Source organism: Leiobunum rupestre, chromosome 4, assembly GCF_980474605.1.
Source record: "Leiobunum rupestre chromosome 4, qqLeiRupe1.1.hap1, whole genome shotgun sequence".
Lineage (NCBI taxonomy): Eukaryota > Metazoa > Arthropoda > Arachnida > Opiliones > Sclerosomatidae > Leiobunum > Leiobunum rupestre.
This window is the reverse complement of record NC_143387.1, coordinates 35,103,011-35,125,402: the sequence shown is the minus strand read 5'-3', so window position 1 is coordinate 35,125,402 and position 22,392 is coordinate 35,103,011. Positions and strand designations below refer to the sequence as shown.

Genomic DNA, 22,392 nt, shown 5'->3' with positions numbered 1-22,392 from the left:
AATTTAATCGACTCGGTTAAATCATTTTCGTAATAAAATTTAAACAATAGGCAGGATTGAAAAGTAACAATTAAGAGTACCTATAGAGAAGAGGAGGGGATAGCTAGGTTTAAAACGATTGTCGTGTAGAGATGTTAGTAAGCTTTGTGGAATCAGAGGCTGGGTGGTCCGTAAACGATTATTTGATATTTGAATACTTAAAGAAAAATTATACCACCGTCCTATTAGTAATGTATATTATTAACTTAAGCGCACGTACGGGCGTAAATTCTTTCGTCGTTTCAACCGCGTTGAATAGATAACGCTCGGGGATATTTACATTTTCGTTATATTTTAGTACGAACAGAAGCGACGAAGTTTAAAACGCGAATCGCCGCCGACAGATCTATTGCCCTTCGCCATGACGTCATTTTCTACTATAGCGCCCCTGTTGAACTTCCGGTAATGTATTTTGTACAGGTTTTGACTACTAAAATAAATGCTCTGACTACTAAAATTAATCGAAATCTGGGGGCTCACTAGTCAATTTGACTAGAGAAAAATTTACCTAAATATTCATCAATAATTTCGAATATGACGTATCATTCATCAATCTCATTTTAAAAAAAGTCACAACATGTAACTCAATTAATAATAACTCCTATTATAATTCTGACGGGAAAAACAAAATGTTGGCTGCCCTTATTGTTTCATACCCCTATTTATACCCCCACTAGTCAGTGACTACTAAAATAAATTAAGATAGGGGGCTCACTAGTCAGTCTGACTACTAAAAAATATATCCTTATGTCCAACCCTGATTGTGTATAAATAATAGTTTTTATTAAAAAAAATTCGAAGTCAAGCAGGGTAAACATAAACCGAGCAGTGGGGTATTCGCTCACGCGATGCACTGTTCGTTCAAACATATCATGGAGGTGCTACGATTGAAAGACGAGTGTGTTATTCTACTAACTTAAAGAGATACGCGGTAGGAAACCACAAAGTGGGATGAAAAGTCGGGTACTTTACTAGGCTTTACCACTGCCCTTTGACCCTTGGAAATATCATCCTAATGTGAATGCGCGTTACCACCATTGGTCCATAATTATGGTTCGTAAGACTGACAGTTATTCGAAATAATTATTTACAGCTACGTGTAGAGTGACATAGAATGGACGTCATAACTAAAATGAAAAGCGCCAATGGTGATGAAAATACGCAACTTAAAAACAAATTATTCCATGCCGGTTGTAACTTGTACGCCTCGGAACGGCTCACTAAATGACGACGAGCCAAAGAGCACGCGTCACTTACGAGGAAACTACCCGAGGTGTTAATCTCCAATAGGTGATTATGAAAAATATCGGTGGTCACGTGATTTGGTTAAGTACTACCAAGTTGAAAGTATCAAAATTGGCCCTTTTTGTAAATTCGTCTGGCTAGTTGGGCAAGGGTTAGCGAGATTTCTATAATTTCATCATTGTTCAATCGAAAGGATTTTTCGTTTTTCGTTTTGAGAGAAGTTTGCAAAGTCGTTAAATTAAGGTAATTGATTTATTAAATGAAATATTTTAAAATTCTATCCAAATTGATTTTAATTCATTTTCAGGTTTAATCTAGATTTAAATCCTAATTATGAGTGTGGTCATTTATTTTACAGCCTTTACAATGTCAACTAAAATTGGGCTTGTTTCTTTATCAATACTTGGTCTAGAACTATAAGAAATAAAAAAATATATAATAAATTTGTTAACTTTATGTATTTTTAATAATTTTAGAAAAATACTAACTTTTCAAACAATCAATCCATGGTTGGTGCTTTTAACTAAACGCGGACGATCGGGGCCTCGGTAGGTGCAGGCGAATTTAAGCAGCCGACGCTTTGTCAAAAAATAACCAACTCCCGTGAGCCTCTGCGCGTAATTCTTTTTCATAATCACCTATTTGTTTCAAACTTGAGAAAGTTAGTAGACCTTCATGTAACTTGAATCTCGCTAAAGGGGTTTAGTGTTTTTATTTCTGTAGACATACATTTATTAAATAACTTAACTCCGGTATTACAAACTTTAGTTTTTTGGCAGTTCTAACTTTAGGAATGATTAAGAAATTTTTGCATCTAGTATATGTTAGATTCACACTATTCAGAAGAAACGATTTATTTTTATAGATCGTTATAAATTTAAAAATATATATTAAACAACAATATTCATGCACTTGATAGACATTTAAAATTTTAAGTTTACAAATAACATTTTAGACGGGGCAAGATATTTTTCACGGGATATCGATCTGATTATCCTTTTTTGTACGATAAAAATTCGTTTTAAGTTCATTTGCGACGTGTTACCCCATATCGATGTACAATACGATACGATACGCGTGAGTAGACGAGGGCATACTGTAGTAGTTTACATATGTTATCCGTTAGGATGGTTTTATTTTTGGTTGATTATATTTATTTTGCTATTTTAGAGTCATGGTTATTCCAATCCAACTGATCATCAAATATTAGACCTAAGTATTTATAACTTTTTACTCTGTCTAAAATTATTTTGTTTATCATATTATTTTATTTCTTTTGTTCGAAAATATCATGTAAGCGGATTTATCGATATTTAGTTCCAAGTCGTTGTTAGTTAGCCAGACAATGATTTATTTTAATTTTAAATTAATAGTATTAATTATTGTTTTCAGATTTGTACCACCCAGCAAACCTAGTGTGTCGTCTGCATCTAATTAAAAATGTTATTCCATATCATATCATTCATATATAAATTAAAAAGAATTGGTGATAGCACTGAGCCTGGGGGAACTCCACATTTGATTTGTATTTATTTAGACAGTTCGACATTAACTCTTATTTGACATTTACGATTTGTTAAATAGGAGGCTATCCAGTCGTAGCTTGAGCCCCGGACTAGCATTAAGTAAAGCTTGTGTAATACTTCAATCATATTGGGTAAAATTAAGGAAAGCTGGATTTAATCCAACAAAAATTGGCAAATAGCACGAAATTGTATAAACTTTGAAATTTTTTTTAATCCGTGTTCAATTAGGTAAAAATAAATATGGAAAAGTTCAGGGATTTTAGGTAAAATAATTTTTTTTGGGTTAGTCTGTGTTCAATTAGGTAAACATAAATAAAAATGGAAAATTTCATGTTTTTAAGTTAAAATAATAAATTTGGGGTAATCCGTGTTCAATTAGGTAAATATAAATGAACATGGAAAATTTCAGGGACTGTAGGTAAATTGGTTTTTTCAAAAATTGCTCAAATTTCGGAAAATTATATGATATTGGGTAAATTTAAATACTTTTAGTAAAATTTAATTTTTTCTTCAATTGAAATAAAAACCATTTTTCTTTCATACTCCAAATTTCTTAAAGATTGTCCAATTTTATCCAATTTAAGACGTTTGGTGCAATTTTAGGCAAGTTGCCTTGATTCTTCCCAAATTTCCCTGAAAAAAACTAATTTTTTTTTAATTTAAATTTCAACTTAAAATCCCAAATTTGCAATTGTTTTTAATTTTCGAAATATTTTACTTAATTTTACCGAAAAAACTTGAAATATACGAAATTTATTTGAAATTTCTAAATTTTACTTTAATGTACCTAATTTTATTTAGTTAAATCTAGATTTTACTTCGAAAATTCCCTCATTTTTCATGGTTTACCCAATTTGATCTTAATTACTCAAACTACGCAATTTTACATATTTGCTCGAATTTTTATTCTTATTTTACTCATTAGCATTTATCTCACTTGTTAGATAAATCATATTTACCGAAATGCACTCGTATTTACCCAAAATCACTTATATAAATCCAAATTTGGTTAAATTTACCAATTTTTTTCGGAATCCAACAAACTATTTATAAAATGTCAGAAATTTTCCATATTTATTTATTTATACCTAAATGAACACGAACTAGCGAGAATTTTAAAAGTTTGTACAATTGCGTGGTATTTTCCTAATATTTGGTGGAATTAACTTTCCTTAAATTTATCCAAAATGCTTGAAATATTTGCAAACTTTTTGAATTTGTTTAATTTTTCTTATATAAACCTAAATTTTAAAAGTTTACCCAATTTCCTTAATGTTTCAGTGATTTTACCTAACATAACTAAATTTTATATACAATGCTTAAAATTTTTCAATTTTTATTAAAAGAGAAATTAACGTGAATTATCCCCAATTATGTGAGTTTATCCAATTTTCCCAAAATTTGAAGGATTTAACACCACGTACATTCCTTAATTTTATTCAAAATGCTTGAAATATTCGCAATTTATTTGATTGGTTTATTTCTCTTGGGTTCACCAAAATTTTCAACGTTTAGCCATCTATTTTTTTTCGAATTTCCTAAATGCTTCAGCGATTTTACCTAACATAACTAAATTTTACCTACAGAGCTCGAAATTTGTCAATATTTATTCAAAAAGAAATAAAGGTGAATATAATATCCACTGTGCCCTATTTGTACGTTAGATTTGCTGATATGGGCAGATTTCCGAGAAAAGCCAGAGTTCCTACCCAGTACTAACGAGCCCCTAAACCGGTCTACTGTTAGAATCTCAAGCTGAAATTTTGGCTTTTGATAAAGGTTTACCCAATTTATACGAGTTTACCTAAATTTCCCAGATTTTGAAGGATTTACCGCAACTTTCCTTAATTTTACCAAAATGCTGGAAATATTGACAATATGTTTAATTTTCCTTGTATAAAACCAAATTTAAAAAGTTGGTCCAATTTCATTAATTTTTCATAATTTTATTTAATTCCACCCAAATTTACCGAATATATTCTTGAAATTTATAAAATTTATCTTAATTTAACTAATTTAACCTGAAAACCGCGAAATCGTTAACTTTGCCGAATTTTATCCAATTTACCCAATTTCATCTGTAATTTTACCTAATTTTATCCAATGTATTCAAAATATATCAATATTCCTCATTATTTATTAACATTCATCAGACATTACCGAATTTTCCTTAAATATTTCAATTTACCTAATTTTACCCATATTTACTAATTTTCCTTAAATATTTCAATTTACCTAAGTTTACCCATATTTACTAATTTTACTTAAATTGTTCAATTTTACCAATTTTACTCATATTTACCCACTTTCACTTAAATTTACCCAAATATTTATAAATTTTAAATTTTTAAAAAATGTTTGAATATAGGCTTTGTCGGTTTCAAACGAAAATGACACGCAGCGCCTCTCGTGGCGAGCTCGCGCGTAACTTGGTTAAAAGATTTTCCCCGCCCCATTGAAACTAATGTAAAGTTGGCGATAATTAGACGTTAATTAACCTACCAAACGATATAAGAAATATTCCACTGACAATTTTTCCCGTTTATATGAATTTAAATGTAATATAAAATCGTCTTGAAAAATCGTTTATCGCTTTATAATATTCAAAAATAATATTTTTAACGCTCCATGTAGATAATCGAACAGCTGCTCGTCTAGGTAAAGTTTGCGTTGTCCACGCGCGTTTTAGAAAGCGAAATGAGATTTTAGAAAGTAGCTTGTATTCTAAACGATATTATTTCTTTTCGCGAATTTTGCCATCAGTGAATTATAAATATGACTTGAAATAAGTTTCAAGGTTTATTTAAAAGCTAGTTTCATGTATCATTAAAGTAGACGAAAATTTTAAGGTGGTGACTCGTGCCATGGACTAATTAATGTATACATTAATTAGTCCATGCTCGTGCCCAGTCTTAAGCCTCGGTTTAATCTACCGCGTATTTTGAAACGGAAAAATCCGATTACTATCGTTAAATGATGGCGAACGCTAATTGTAATACGAAACAAATAACGAAATACGTGGGATTTTTGGTGTTAAATGGACTTACAAAATATTTTAGAGAATCTACGTATAGAAAAGGTCAAGCTCTTTTGGTAGGCAATCGTATATTTAAAGTTAAGGAAACAGTTAACGAAGACAGCTCAGTAGTTCAAGGGCAATGTATACGAGAGACGTCGGTGACTAAAAAAGTCTACGATATAACAATTAATGTAAGTAATTTAATTTTAATTGTCATATAATTTCTATAAAATATTACTCTAGGTTGTACAAGATAGAAGTATTTAAAATTGACCGGGAATCACCGCTCTCTCCCTAGGTGTATATCTATAGGCATACCCCTGAACTTTGAGTCCGGCTATTTCGATAATAAAACGATAAAATATACCTTAAAGGATTTTTTGGGTTTATTTTAAATTCATTTATTATGGAAAAATGTTAATCAAATATATTTTCGAAAAACGATTTGTTAATTTACTTTAAATCATCGCTACATTTACATAAGCGTCAACGGGAATTGTAGTTTATTTTTAACCAAGTTACGCGCGAAGCTCGCCCCTAGAGGCGCTGCGCGTCATCGCTCGTACTTCGGTTGCCATGGCAAAACGAAAGCCCATTGTATTCAATTTAGCTAGTTTCAAGTTACATGATGGTATATATACTAGCCCTCCGAGTTTGAACCAAATCGGAGATAAGCACCTTGTTAGTGTAGATATAAATTTGGTTTTATTGTGATATATAAACTACGCTGACAATTGTGAGTGTAAAACGCAACACGTATGCTCAAATCATCAACTGATAGCTGCTGCTATGAGCCGCTGCCTCCGAAAAAATGCAAGCCGTTCACCCAGAAAATGAATTTAAGAAACCCTGATTCTTTCTAACACTGAAGTTCTTGGATATTTTTTAATGTTTTATTTTCGTCAAACTGACCGAAATAATTCAGGTATTTAGATGGTTAAAGCAATGGGATAAGTGAACTTCAATTTGAGCCAAGGCTTAATTTAAAATCGGAAACGAGTTTAATGTAACACGGCGTTAGCGACAGTCTCAAATGAAAACCACGGCCTTTTTTTTAGGAAATCATCAGCGCCACCCCAATCATCCTCGGACATTCCAAGTCCAAGTGTATACTTGTATAATATCTTGGTGATAATCACGTCATTCCTGAGGTAAAATTTGCCCGCTCAACCACTTTCTTCTCCCGCGATTTTGTATATATCTTTAATACGTAACGTGATGATAATGTTACGGATACTGGTAATCATATCTATTGTTAAATTTTAATTTTTTTTATGCGATTTTGAAAACTAGCAGTGGCGTGGTGTATCCGGGATTTTTGCACACAATTGTCTAAAAAATGTGTTTTTACATTCGTACATTTCGGGGGAACCGTATCCCTAGTGGCCCCCATTGGCTACGCCACAGCGTGGCGCGTTGCTTTACTATAAGCAGGGACAACTCTTTGGGTTTTTCGTCGATGATCTACCGTTCTACGACGCTTCATTCTTCTCGGGTGTATAATATTTGAACTCCCGCTTGAGCAAATTTCCCCGAATTTCGAAACAGACGCGTTTTTCTGTAGAATACGGAGTCGTAGCGGGACCCTTCTGTTTATAAGATAATTGATGAATAAACAACTGGTTTGGCGTGAGGGAGGCAGCGGAATGGGAGGAACCAGTGCAGGGCTGCGAAAAAGAGGGACGCGGCGAGATCAAAGAGAAGAGAGCCGCCATGCTTGATTAGTTAAGGGAAGAGATTAACTTTAATAGATTTCGGAGCTCGAAAAACCGATTCGACACGGAAGAATAAGTGGAAGAAAATAAGAAATAATTAAGTTATACGATACCCCGGCGGCCGGCCGTTGCGCTGCTCCAGCGGGGATGAGGACCTCCGCAATTCGCTTTTACAGATTCGACCCATCGACGGAATTCCCATTGTTCAAATCGATTCTGACGAATTCATTTCGTTCGAGTCATAATGCACGACCTAACTGGTTTATTAAAATAACATAGTTTTTGAGATAAAGAAAATTGCGGCTTCCAAAGTGTACGGGCAAAAAATAAGAAGGTATTTAAGTATGAAATCTTAATGATGGGCATTCACTATGATCTAATTTAATCAACTTCAATTTAAATAATGTTAAGCGATTGTTCGAATAATTTATCCATATTTATTGTATGGAAATATTTGGATTTCTTTTCTTTCTGATTGTGAACTTTAAATCTTCTGTCTAACCCCAGTTTCAATTGATAATTAGCCTTCTCAGTTTATATAGTCACTTAGAGGTCAACATGAGAAGTTAAGCAGACGATAGACTAGAATGCGTTGCTTAGCATACGAAATTCCGGCAGGTTATGAGTTTCTCGCGTTGGCCGCTACGTGGCTCTATGTAAACTGAAAAGGCTAATTCAGTAACTTTAAGCGAAAACTCGACTAAAGTTCAAATTTGGTCGTCGTGTGAAAAATACGATTATATTAGATTTTATTGATAAAGACAAAATTGGGGTTTGAACTGTATTAAATCAGAAAAGATTAATTGGACAGAAGCAATAATAGAGTAGTGTTTTGGGCTATTGTTTCAGGTCCAATCGTATATTACTTCTCCTAAGGGAAAACTATAATTAACATGTATGACTTTCACACTGTGTTTTCGCCATAGTCTTAAAACCAATATGTTATTTATAACTACAAAATAAAAGTAGCCTTTTACAAATCCTAAAGTTACTGGACTACGAAGAAAAATATTTGAAAACGACAAAATATTAATATTTCCGTCGAGACACCAAAAATGGCAGAAGCGGCGCCATCTCTAGCGGGAACACGACACTAACAAAATAATCGAACAAGTACTATCAAATAACAACTTCGTTAGTTTAAACGCTGTTTTTGATATTTCTTAAATATTTCCTTCAAATCATTTATAATTTAATAACAATAATAGTATCTAGATGTCAGTAAATACCATCGGACCAAAAGAAAGGATCAATTCAAGACAGAAGAGCAGTTGTCTTTTACTTCTAGACATAAGGGGATGAAATTAGATCCGTCATATCTATAGAACTTTATATTGCTTTAAAGGGAATATAGCCTCTAGTTTTTCTGTTGAACCAAAGAGTTCCGATATTGACCGCCCTCTCCTATGGCTTTGGACATTTTCGGCGCTGCTTAGTAGTTTGTGGCGGCTAGGAGCAACAAACACAAGGAGAACGCAGCTAGCATTTAAACACGCTATCGCAGTGTTGTGTACAAATCTCATTGGACGAACCTTTACGCTGAACTTTTTACGGAAAGGAGGAAGACAATTTACGGATTTTCCCCTCCCGACGGCAGCAGGCGATAATACGTCTAACCAATAAAAAATGTACACAAGAAAATGCACGACTTTTGACGGGTTGCGTTCACTTTGTGTGGGGTGTTGTGTTTGTTGCTCCTGGGTGGCGGGGCTATCCCAAACATAAAGATCTCATTTAAGGTTATATTCCTTTTCTCATTTTAATTTAATAATAGCTCGCCGCCAAGTGTTAATTGGAATGTGTCACCTAGCTCTGTGCCTCTTCAGCGTAGTCTTAGTAAAAACCTAACTTATTGGAAATACATTTTTGTAGCTCTTTGGGGGAAATGGAGTCACACCAAGTTCACTAGCAATTACTGAATGTCCGCGTGTAGAACCGAAAAATTCATCTCAATATAATTTAAATTTACGTATATTACAATTTATTATACATAAATGAAATTTTTAAATTAAAAAAAAATATTATTTCCAACTTATGTAGACTCAGAAACCGACAGATTGGCAACGTAGGTTATTTTGATTGAGCTACCTCGCCTTTATTTTAAGAAAAAATTATCATATCATTAAAATCAAATTCAAATTAAGATGTATTAAACATTTTAATTATTTCAATTTGATAGTTTGGCTCCATGTCGTCTTTAGACTGTGAAAAACACTCCTCAGCCAACTTCCTTTGCGTTTTTACACTTGAGTTAATTAATTCTCCATAGAGATATATCCCCATAGCCTAATTGCGTTAAAAAAGATTGGATTAATTCATTATTTCAAGAAATAAACCGTATGATCTCGATCATCATCCAAAAAATCTGTTTACCAAATCATTTTCCAAAAAGTCTTTAACGTGTGAATACAACGATTTCAATTTGTGTTTCACAATAAGCTCACACCATCTATGACGCACCTGTTTCAAGAATATCCGAACAGAATTTAAATAATATCATATTCATCGCTGGAATGAATATCAGTATTTTCATGGGGTAAATGGGTAATACCTCGGGGTTTCTATCTCTCAAAGAGTAGAGCTCAGTCACGCGTTTAAAAGCGCCGCATGAAAAAGGCACGTTCGAGTCCAGTAATAACTCCAATATTACCACTAATTGGTCATCAAGCGTAATCTAAAAGGAATTGAAATAGCAAATATCGTTAATTTCAGTTGAAAAATAAATGAAGAATGCATTGAAATGAAGCTTACATTACAATTACAAACTGCGGGCAACTGCGAAGCATCGCCATTTCGTCGTTTACGACTTTTGCCATTTTTAAATGCCCTTTCTATATTTTGTACCTTAAGATGTTTTTTAAACATTAATATAATTCTACATACTTTTATCTACTTTTAATTATACAATACTTCTTTAACGGCGTGGTTATATAAAGCATTATCTTCCATTAACACTAATTCCTCTAGTTGCTGAAAAACGAACAATATCATTAGAAGTGAATTATACGAGGTCAATATATTAAACACGTATCTTTGCAGGCTAGGTATAGATGGCGATGGACCAAATCGCGGGTAAATCGCATAACTACTAAAATATTATCGCGTCTATTACTTTGCCAAACGTTGTAAAATGTAGAAATTAAACAGCGAAGCGATATATTATAGAGTATATTTTATAGTTTATAAGAAACTCAATACATGATGTAATAAGCAACGCGCAATAGATGTAATACCCAACGCGCAATAGACGCTTCAATAAAACATCTTCAAGGAAATCGCCAAGAAGTAATTTTTCCGAGAGCCAGGACCTGCAAGTTACTGTTTATATAGCGCTTGTTGAAATAATGGAAACTTTTCACCTGTACCTTATGCTACAAGTGTTTCATTTTAACCAGGTAGCTTGTTTGACGCAAAACTTTCTGTTTACAGGTGCAAAGTTTCAATTTTTTTTCATAGTACTTTATAAACAGTAACTTGCAGGTTCTGGCTCTCGGATATATTACTCCTCTCGTAAGATATACAAGGTGTTTCAAAAGGTTATGCAAACATTTGAAGGAGTTGTAGGGGGTGAGTTGAGAAGTATGGCTGTTTTTTTTTTTTCATTTTCCTACGATGAGTTGAAAGAGCGCCAGAGAGTTTCAAAGAGTGGCCTACAAGCCCCTGGAAGTAGGCTGCAACAAGCAAAAACCAAGCAGCAGGGAAACGCGAACATTAAGGTTTGGGTTCGTGTCATAGGTAAAAAAAGGACTTTAAACAAATCGAGGTAAGCAGCGTAAAAAGGTAACTTAAACAGTATTTAAAGTCCCTGCTGCCTGGTTTTGCGCTTGTTGCAGCCTACTTCCAGGGGCTTTGAAGCTCACTGGCGCTCTTTTAGCTCATCTTAGGAAAATGGGAAAAAAACAGGCATACTTCTTAACTCACCCCCTACAACTCCTTAAAATTTTTGCAAAACCTTTTGAAACACCCTGTATAATATACACTTGAAATTTCATTAGTAAATTAGTAAATGAAATTCAACACCGCACCAAGATGAAATAGTTTTACAGAATTTTATCTAACCAAAAACGGTATTATCTTTATACCGCGAAAAAGGGAAGTACTTAGAAACACGGCGGAAGTTTTTAAAACGGTGTACTATTTTTAACACGAGCTTGACTCGGCGCGTGTTAATATAAACCGAGGGGTCCGAAATTCGTACAAATCCCGTACACTCTACAGCAGCGGTTCCCAAAAGGAACCCTGGGGTTCTTTGGAAGGGTCACAGGGGTTCCGAGAATTTTCAGCGCGGCCATCTTTGTTTGTGTCAAGAGTCTTTTAAGATAAGTAAAAAAAAATGGGTAGGGGTTCCGCCAGAATTAGGTGGATAATTTAGGGTTCCATAGCAAAGAAAATTGGGAACCGCTGCTCTAGAGAAAAATTATTTTAGAAATCTTGAAGTCAGCTTAAAAACCAAAAATGAACATGAAAATCATGATCTGAACTCTCAAAATCAGTTCATGATTTCTAAAAATCATTTTGAAATTCAAAATCATGTACGCAAAATTTGCAAATGTCGGATCCCTCAAAATAAACCGATATATCGTTGCATATGAATTTTCAAATAATCTTAGATCGTGATCTTTATTACGTTAAACAACGAAATAATGATAAATAAACCGATATATCGTTGTATATAAATTTTCAAATAATCTTGTTACGTTAAACAACGAAATAATGATATTTAAATCATTCGTACATCCGTGAAATAAACCGCTCTACGCGTTCTCGCGATGCGCTTAATCTCTCTATTTACCTTGGGAATTCCTGGAGTATCTAGCCAGTCGTTTATTAAGTTGTCGATTGTTTCATTCCTGGGGATTATACGAATTCAAATTTTAAAAATCCTTATTTCTAATTATAATACCATTATTATATTTAATAACTATTATTTAATAGTCCTACCAGGAGCTTATAACATGTCGTGATAAGTATCCATTACTTCGCCTAACAATGAAGTATTTCAAAATGACACTGCCCGGGGATATTAACTTACTTAAAAATTATATTTTCAGAAAATTACTATATGATTTATTTCGACTCGTATTATGTTTTGAAATTTGTTTTGAAATAATTTGAAAAATGTGCGAAAGTCTGGTACTTGTATCAAACGAATAAAGTAAACACTGTAAGCATACTTATCTCACACGAATATATTATATACTTCTGATCTTACTTTATATTTGGAAAAGAAGTAAAATATTGTTCCAAGAATTCCTAAGAAAATCTCGAATGGGTTAAATAATTCTATAAATTTCATTTGGCAAAAATTTTGAAAATACGTGTCGCATACTCACTCTAGAATCAATTAATTTTCCTTTGTTAATTTCAACAAAACGGCGTAAAAATTCCATAAAATGTTTTTCCGTCACTAATTTGCATAAATATTTCAGCAAAAAGTATCCCTGATAATAATTATAATTTGACAAATTTTAATAATTTCCTTAAGAATGTAAATTCAAGCCCTGGCTCCCACGAATTCTCGATTACGAAGGCAGGGGAAGTATGTACCTTTATATAATGAACTTGTAAAAAGCCTTTCTCCGTGTTCATACCGTTTTTCACTATTTTGGTTTCCTGGTGATCGACTTGCGCCGTCATTTCTTTGCCTTGAGTGGGCCTGCAACGTAATATGGTCACGTCAATTCTACAACTTGTTTAGTGAATAAACTATTATACATAACTTTATATTACGGTTAATTCTTCCTATCGAATTAGAATTCGTAAAAAGGTTCACAATCAGAAATATATAACATATTTTACGAAAGAAGCGTCCATCAGTGGCGGCGCCAGGGGTAGGCAAGGTGGCCCCCAAATTCTATCAAGGGGGCCCCAAAAATTACAAATACGCGAAAACCTCTGGGGATTAATTATTAAATTCCTTAAAAGTGAACTGAAAATTATTACAGGGAGCTTAGAAATTGAAATAACCATATTTTGCTGGTTTTGGGAAACGAAAAAGGCCCTTCTAAAAGTTCTAAGAGTTCAAAAAATAAAAATGATGGGTCCCTCCTATACTTGGCCTACTTAACCCAAAAACCATCGCGACGCCACTGCTGTCCATCTGGATTCTTGACCATAAACGTTATTAAGTGATTAAACAAAGAAATGCCGTAACATTTTACCGAATTTTTGTTTGGCAAAACCTAATTGGAAAAAACAGCGAGTCGTGTCAATAAAAAAAACATGATCAGTATGGAAATAAGGATACTTCTTTATAAAGATATGTTATACGATTAAACACTACCGAAGAGTTTGCAGTTCGTCTTGAGTGTTCTCCACTTCGGCCCGCAAGGTCTTCAATCTGATCCAGCAGCGAAGCTCTTTATAATTATTCGCAAAGTTTTCATCCCACTAACATACATGTACAAAAAGAATACGGTTGACGCTAGAGCGATTAAAATATAGTGGCTGAGCTTTACATCCATCGTGGCGGTGTGAAATACGTCTTCCAAAAAGGTGGCGAAACCTTCGCTAAGCCATTCTTCGGTCCAATCTTTGGCACCGATCAAAAGTCCGAACCACGAGTGCGATATTTCGTGGGCGATACGAACGTTCATGCTGCCAGTCGACGTGAGCGTTGATTGAGAAAGAAAAACCAGATTCGGGCTAAAATTTTACAATTTAGTTACAAACTTCATTATCAAATCGAAACGTGATTAATGATATAAGCGGTATATAATTATCTATCTCCATATTTACAAAAAAAAATCAAAGTTCTATAAAATACGGGAGGTCACGTGTAAATGTTTTTTCTACGTCACTAGCTATAATTATTGAAAGCACGCGCTGGAGTCGATCATGGACTAATTAATTAGTCCATGAGTTGATAAAGTTTTCGGAATTTGAAGTCCACGGGCGAAACGCGCGTGCCAATAAAGTATTGAAAAGCTTAAGCCCGTGACGCGAAGAAAAACATTTGATTCTTTAGATGTTTAAAAAAATATCTCTACGAGTTAAAATTGATGACGTCATCCAGATGAGCCTCCGTTGATTTTTAATACGATCTCATCTGGGTGACGTCACGATTTTACATAGCAACGCAAAACCCGTAATATTTTGATAAAAAACTATGCGATCGAGGCAACCTTATATTTCCCTTTTTTACGAACCTTGCTCTACACCTCCTTTCGAGGAGGAGTAAAAAGTGCAACCTTAGAGCTCTGGAACAAGCGAACAAAATTCGGGACAGGGTAAATCTTACCCCGAGAACAGGCGAATAAAACCTCTTAGGGTAAAAAGTTTACACTTTTTGTCCCCGGACAAGCGAAAAAAAAACACCTATTATTGCGTAAGTAAAATTAAAAAAATATATATTTTTATTATTTCTATGCTATCACGTGTATTCGTTTAGCTATCATTGACTGTTCGAAATCAATTACGTGTTTAGTATTTTTTAGTGATGGACCGAAACCGATATGATATTGGTATCGGTTACCGATATCGTGATTTTGCCGATTAATCGGTTTACGTCTAAATTACCGATTTTACCCGATACCGATATTTTAAAACCGATATTATCAAAAACAAGGTAGATGGCGCCACTAACCTTGACCTTTGGCTTTGCTAATTAATTTTAAAATATCGGTATCGGTAAAAATCGGTTAGATATTGGTATAGCATCGGTAAATTCTTCAAATCGGTATCGGTATCGGCCAACACTAGTATTTTTCTAATTGTTTTTCCCATTCAAATCTATTTAGGTTATCTTTATGTTCGGTTAATTATTTCTTGAAATGACGTTTGGTTTGACTATAAACTTGATTACAGTCCTACAAGGTATCTCATATATGCCTTGTTTACGCGCCTGGTCCAAATTGGTCTTTACCATTATTAAATATTATTTTTAATAGATTAACTGGTTTAAATGCAATATTGACGTTACTTTTCATTGAACAGTTCGCAATAGTTCTTTTTATAAAATAACCTTGGCCATCTTGTTGAAATGTTGCCTCCCCGCTTCAGCTGTGGATCCGTTTTCTCTCCCACTAAAGAGTTTATGAACTCATTCTTAGGCATTGGCTGAACTCAACTATTCCAGGGCAACATTTCAACAAGTCGGGCAAGCGTAAAGACATTTTATAAAATCAACTATTTCTTCTGATACATTTCGGAAATACGACAACGACGTAAAACATTTTTTTTATGATTATTATTATTATTATTTGGTTCGAGATTCGTCTGAAGCCTTTCATACGTTTCTCTAATCTTATAAACTAATAATAGGCATTTTATAAAATAACGTGTCCTTGTTTACTGTTTTTCCCTATTTCTACAATGCTTCTCCAGCTCTCCCACTAAAGAGAGCTAGTGAATTCGTTCATAGGCTTGACTGCGCTATTTCAAGAACAAGTTGGGTAGTCGTAGCGAATTTACGGAAACGCCCCCTGGATACGTCATGGATGCCGACAAAATTTTTATGTTTTTATAAAGATTAAATTTTTCTATTTATCCATCCTGCTAATGTGATTTGATCATATATACTAACTTCTAAAATCATTACATCAATAAAAATGTATGATTATATCAACGTTTTACATCGTTAGATGGAGACGCGGTAGATTTCGCACCCATTGAAATGCGAAGGTGCATATTTAATTTTAAAAGGAGTTTGAACTAAATTAAAAAGTCGTCTGCTAACACGTGTCTTCGATTGATCTTTTTACATAGTTTACTCTGTCTTCCACTGGTAGTCGGCTGCTTTCATAGCACATGTGTCTTGCAGCGAGCCAGCTTCCAGTGAAAGACAGAGTAAGCCGAATAACGATGTAGTCGGCCTTTAAGAGATATAAGCTTCTGACGATATTAACCTCGCCATTCCCAAACTGCCGAAGCCCTTAGGCACCACGAGGATGTCCAGTCGGGGGAACGGGTAAACGCTCATATTCATCTCTGCAATTTTAATACACTTGGAAATATACCAAGAAATACTCTACAAAAAGAATACTTATTAAAAAATTGAAAAATGTATCACAAAAACAGAATTTTTACTAACTTCCAATTTAGAAAGTAAACTGTTGGTTGAGAATATTCTACATTTAACAGTTGAATCTGGTACTCTAGGAAAAATACGTGTTACGATCGATTTTTGTGCGCAGGGTTTTCATTCATGCAAAGTCATTACGATAAAGATTTAGATTTCCATGATCCAACGGCGATTGCTAAAGTCGCCATTGGCAGCACCGATTTAGTTTTATAACGGAATTCTTTAAACCCTATGGAATTATTCTTACTTTGTATCATGAAATATGAAGTAATTGGGTGTTGTTCTTAGTTCAGCTTATTTAAAATACAATGGCTAGAAAATCAAGTATTGTTGTAGGGAATGTAGACCAAACATTGTCAGGGAGATTCATCATAAAGTTAAATTTGATCTTAATACAACGAAATTACAGTTAAAACTCCTCATTCTTAAGTTTTATTCGTCAATATTAATGAGGCTAGGATTTGTTACTCAAATTCGAGCATTCTATTTGACAACAAATCGAAATATAAACAGCGTTTGTGCGTAACAAACCATTCCCCAAATATAAATCTTGGAATTCATCGCCGCTCATCAGGACAGTCAACGAATCTGGCACGGTGACACTGGCTTCCCAGGTCGCCATAGCGTCGGGTGGTTCTTGACATGGAAACAAAGATCTGTTGTTAATCCACGCTCCGTAAGTATAAACGCAAGGTCTTAAACAACAATAGGCGATGTAAGATTATTTCGAAACTTCCTCGAAAGACTATAGCGAGCGGTACGTTCTTTCTTACTTCAAATCTTGATCTTTCACCCAAAGTAAAGATTTACCCGCGGGTGTCGTTTTGTAAGTTACGATAATCGTTTGAGGAAAACAAAACTTACAACAGGAATTTTCCTTCCAGATTTTTAACGACCATTTTTCTAACTTGAAATGTAGCTTGTTGTAAACGTCTTTTCCTCCTTCAGACGTAGTTACCTCTTCTATTTTGCTTATGTCAATGTCTTGGCAATCTAACACCAAAATAAAATGTTGTCCTTGAGAAGACTCGCCGCAGCAAAAACGTTTCTCCAAAGACTGAACGGCTCTCAGTTTTAAAGTCACATTTCCAGAAAATATTTTTTGTTTCATGTCACATTGCAATACGAAAGTATAATGCAGTACGAGTATGTCATTTGTGTTAGAACAAAGTGGGAGATCCGCATTGTCACCACTTTCCATTCTTCACGTTTCAACACGAACTGACTTTTATAATCTCAGATTTTACCATCCACGAAGAAGCAAATATTATCCAAGTATCGCCACCATTTCGCCGGCAACATCTCGGCCTCTATGAAAGGAATTTCTGTAACATGGAAAACGTTTCCGATTTTAGAGAATTACATTTAACAATCCTTTTTTTTAATAGGCCGACATATAGCCTACAAAATGACAGGAAGTAAACGGTGTGAGGAAATTATTGCGATGTATTTTAAAAGTAATATAAGTACATTAAGTATTAAAAACAAAGATTTAAATTAACCCATGTTTATTTACTGTATCCAAATACAACTAACTGTACACTTATAAATATTAAATATATAGTTTAAATAAGCGAATATGAGAATTTATATAATACAGATTTTTACAAGCACTTAAAATTTTGTGAACTTTAGGAGTTATCGAAAATTTTGCTATTTGAATACCTTTTAGCCAAACCTACAACGAATAAAATATTATAAGGTAATTTTTTTCTTCGTATAAACATTGAAATACACGTAAAAAATACTGCGTCGTTTACAGAGATGCGCGAGTAGGCAAGTCCAAGGCTTCGGCCAAGCGTTTAACGCAAAGTTTGGACCCCTCGTGAGCTTCCTTGGAAAACGGCGAGAAGCTTAAAAATCCGTGAGGCAATTTATCGACCATATCCAACGTTGCGGATCGTCCTAAGCGTCGCAATCTCCTGGTAAACATTACCGAATCATCCAAAGTCGGGTCGTAGCAAGGGCATAAGAAGTACACGTGTGGCATTTGTTTCAGCATGTCGTCGGACGCCAGAATGGGCGACATGAAAGGATTGCTCGTAATGATCCTTATTTGCTTGAACTTTTTGGCCAAGACTTGTTTCGATTCTTTAAACCAAGGAACGGCAGTTTGAGTCGCGCGTCCACCGTCGACCACGTCCCCATCCATCACTTTAGCCAAAGCAATGTGTCGCTTGTAAAAGTTGTTATTGGTGACAACGTCCACGACTCTCTTGACGTACGATTGAGTAGCTTGTTTCGCCCTTTGATGAAAGCTGTAAGAAATGTCATTTGGCAAATCGTAAATTAAATGCTCGTCTCGGTCGAAAGACGTTTCGAGTGTATTTTCTTGACTAGGTTTAACGTACTGGTCGATGAAGTTGTCGGCGTAATCACCCGCGTTGGGCACTTCGGTTTTGTTGGCGTTGGACGCGATTAAGCCCACAATAGGTTGGTTATCCTTGCGCAAAACTGACGTGTCGAGGGTACTAGAATGTCGACGGGAAGCTTTGCTCGCGCGACTGTTCTTGTCTCGTTCACCGTTGCCATTCTCATCGTCTTCTTCGAAGAATTGTCCCGCTTCTACCGCGCTGTCTTCAACGTCCAAGTTCTTGAAACCCATCAGCAAATGAATTCCAGAATCGAGGGCTTGAATTACCGACGTTCTTCTGCTGCGAGACGTTGGCGTTACCACCTGATCGTCGTCAACGTCTAAAGCGCTATTGGCTCCCGCGTAGGCGTCCAGACAACTTAGCATGAAGCCGAGAGGCAGCAGCGGATCCATAACGCATAACAGCCTCGAAGGTGACGGGACCAAGTCCAGAATCAATGGTGTATAGGCGCAAAATATTTTGTCGGGGATGCGGATTCCCAAATCTATGGTTTTTAAGGAGAGACCCATGACCAAATTGCCACCGGCGCTGTCGCCCGCCACGCAAACCTTTTCGCCGGTCCAGCCTAGACGCAAGGAGTTTTGAATGGCCCACACGTAGCAGAGAAGAATTTCTTCCAGGGCTCTGGGGAACGGAGCTTCAGGTGCCAATGAATAATCGACCGAAAAAATTGGAATGTTAAGTTCCTTGGCCCAATCCCTCAGATATATTTCGTGCGCCTCTGGAGACTGCGACACGAATCCGCCACCGTGACAGTGGAAAAGTAAAGCCTGTGATGGTTCCGAGGGAGACGTCTTCATCTTGCCATTAGGAGGCGCCTGGCCTTGACGATGGAGGTGAGATATTAGACGACATCTTACCGGTGCTTTGGGTAGATGCGAAGAAGGAACGGGAATCTCCACGGTACCTCCGCCAATCGTTTTGTCCGCGAACAAAATTTCGGGAGGAACGTAGATTTCTTCGTTAACAGTTGGAACTGAGCACAGCCAACTTGGTACTCGCTTCATGAGGCTCGTTTCACTCAGAGACCAAAACGCCTTCAAGAACTCGATAGAGGCATTTTGGGCAACGTGAACAATCTGCCTAGCTCTCAAGTCGGAATTTAATGAGTACTTCCCACCATTTATGACGGACGATGCAGCGTGTGCAAATGCTCCGCCAGCTTTCTGATATAGGTCACTGAACGACGCCATCACTACACTGACACCTATTAATGTTCGCCTCATAGATTCGCAATAATAAAATCCCAGATATTTGCCATAAAATCCAGTTTGGTCCAGATTTCCATATTCATCGAGTAGCTCTTGACCAGTTAAATGCCCATCTGGTGAGAACAGATCACCTTCTTTATTGTTAGCCATCATTTTCTTTAGATACTCAAGTCCCGTGTGGAATCCATTGAAAACGGTAGCGCAAGTTTCCAATTCCTTACACTGAGTTTCAATTCTAAAGAAAATAGACTCTCTATTTACGGTTATGTTGCGACAAATCAGGATGGTCTTCCCCACGAAAGTGTCCATTAAATTAATGTAACTTCTGAATCCATTTCCAGGAGTATTCTCATCCACATCGTAAAGGTGCACAATTTTAGTCAAGTTTTCTCTCTCCAATTCGATATACTCGAGATTTTCACGCACAGATTTTAAAATAGATACAAAACTAGCGTAGGAGACCGAATGAAGAGCATGTCGACTGAAATAATTCAGGTTGTTAACTACAAGTGCGTGAAGTGTATTATAGAGGTGGCGATTTGATTCCATCTTGTTGTTTAAGTCTTTATCCATTTTATTAGCAACTAGATTCATCATCTAAAACAAATGATTACTTTAAGAATGCAATATGAGAGTAAGAGTAACGCTTGTGACTAACCGAAAACTGACTATCTCATATTTTATCATTCACGTATATAAAAAATTTGGTACTCTGTGCCTATTGATAAAACAAAGTTAGATAATAATTAGGATCAGTGGCTGATATTATGAAAAAATAAAGATCAGTATATTTAAAATGGACATAGATTACAGGCCAAGACCTAATTTCATAAGAGCAAATCATGAGAGCTGGTAATCAAATAACTTTGAATAATACACAATTGGCCTTAAAATTTCTTACCACAAAGTCCAAGTTCTGTAGCCTTTCCCTCTCAATAAAATTATTAAATCATTGGTTAAAACAAAATCAGCTTCCCTGATGCAATATACCTAGGCCTAATCACTGCTTGTTTTCTAGCTATATGTTATTGCTCAATTCTCTAAAATTGTAGTTGTAAGCGAACTAGCGAAGAAACAAAAACTTGGAATATAATATTATTTAGGGCGGAGTTTATAAAGTCTCGACCACTTAATCATTTTACCTTAGAAAATTTCGAAGCCAGACAGACAGTACTCCGCACTCCTCCCTCGCGCACTCTACTATAAGACATGCGATCGAAGTTGGCCGTGCCATAGGCAACAACGAAGCCATGCTCAGAGTTGCCAGCCCAAAAGGAAAAAATATTAGTCTAGAAAAAAATGCTCCCAGCTGTTTTTTTAAAAGAGCAAATATTTAGTGAAAGAAATTAATCCACTTTATACCCAATAAAGAAATGGAGTAGAAACTCTGCCTAAAAATTTACTTTCATTATTATTATTAACAAAGGTGGGGTGGCGGAGTGGTTAGCACTTTCGCCTCGCAGCAAGAGGAGCCGTGTTCGATCCCAGCTTGTGGTACTGGGTGAAAACTCGGAACAACTCCTTCTGCGTTGAGTTTGCAAGTTCTCTCCCCACTGGTTTAAGGGGTTTCCCCCGAGCTCTTCGGTTTCCCCTTCCATTAAAACTTGTTGAGGTTCTAGGTAATAGTTAGTGTAGGGTGCTGTTGGCTCGATCGCGTGGCATGCATGGCTTGCCACCACCCCCCTACGCATTGTAACCCAGCCTAAAAAAACCTATACTACAGTTTAGAAGTTAGATTATGTTGGTAACATTAACTTTACACGTATTCAAAATAGTTAACTTTATTTTATGAGTACCACAAGAATAGTACAATATAGTACTATCTCACCTAAGACTATTACCATAGCCTAGAAGACCCTCGTAATTTACCGTATTATCTCTCTCTAGGCCCTGTAACTCCAGAGTCCCTGGTCTGTTACCGCGTAGCCAGGTAGCCTACCGTACTCGGGGGAAAGCGAGACTAGAGGATTGAGGCATTAAATTTAGAGTCCATGATTGAGGGTTTGAGGCCAGAGGGGGTTAGACAGTTCGACTCGTTCGAGGGATGCGATCGAAGGGACTCTACATAAAACCTCGACGTGCGGCCGCGGCGGTAGTAAGTGGAGTCGCTATACATAGAAATCCAGTCAATAGGGTAATCAAAATTGATATAAACCTTGGATTAATAGGGCATCTCCCATTGTTTTGAATTATTAAACTGGTCACCTTCTGTTTTTTTGTTATTATTTCGAATTAATAAA

General features: G+C 35.6%; 1 protein-coding gene across 7 annotated transcripts; it reads right to left on the bottom strand.

Moving 5' to 3' along the window:
* Window positions 1-9,524: 9,524 nt before the first annotated feature.
* On the bottom strand, window positions 9,525-21,380 carry LOC149947544 (aminopeptidase O-like). Of its 7 annotated transcripts, none has more exons than XM_090174109.1 (17): window positions 21,295-21,342; window positions 17,340-17,891; window positions 17,098-17,261; window positions 16,705-16,795; window positions 16,576-16,639; window positions 16,391-16,512; window positions 14,003-14,189; window positions 13,828-13,934; window positions 13,092-13,200; window positions 12,878-12,985; window positions 12,757-12,797; window positions 12,337-12,394; window positions 10,455-10,514; window positions 10,296-10,388; window positions 10,096-10,218; window positions 9,918-10,004; window positions 9,525-9,830 (listed from the first exon to the last, which is right to left on the bottom strand). In XM_090174109.1, exons 2-17 carry the CDS (start codon window positions 17,765-17,767, stop codon window positions 9,684-9,686), a joined length of 1,989 nt encoding a protein of 662 aa, XP_090030235.1. In that variant the 5' UTR covers window positions 17,768-17,891; window positions 21,295-21,342; the 3' UTR covers window positions 9,525-9,683. The 7 variants fall into 7 exon arrangements, with proteins under 7 accessions (XP_090030235.1, XP_090030234.1, XP_090030236.1 ...); XM_090174108.1 differs by lacking the exon at window positions 21,295-21,342 and adding an exon at window positions 21,054-21,282; XM_090174110.1 differs by lacking the exon at window positions 21,295-21,342 and having other exon boundaries at window positions 9,552-9,830; window positions 17,098-17,202; window positions 17,431-17,553.
* Between the last annotated feature and the right edge of the window lie 1,012 nt (window positions 21,381-22,392).

Excerpts from the sequence above, each read along its gene's own strand:
- LOC149947544 (XM_090174106.1), bottom strand. The coding sequence starts at position 20,749 with ATGATGAATCTAGTTGCTAATAAAATGGATAAAGACTTAAACAACAAG.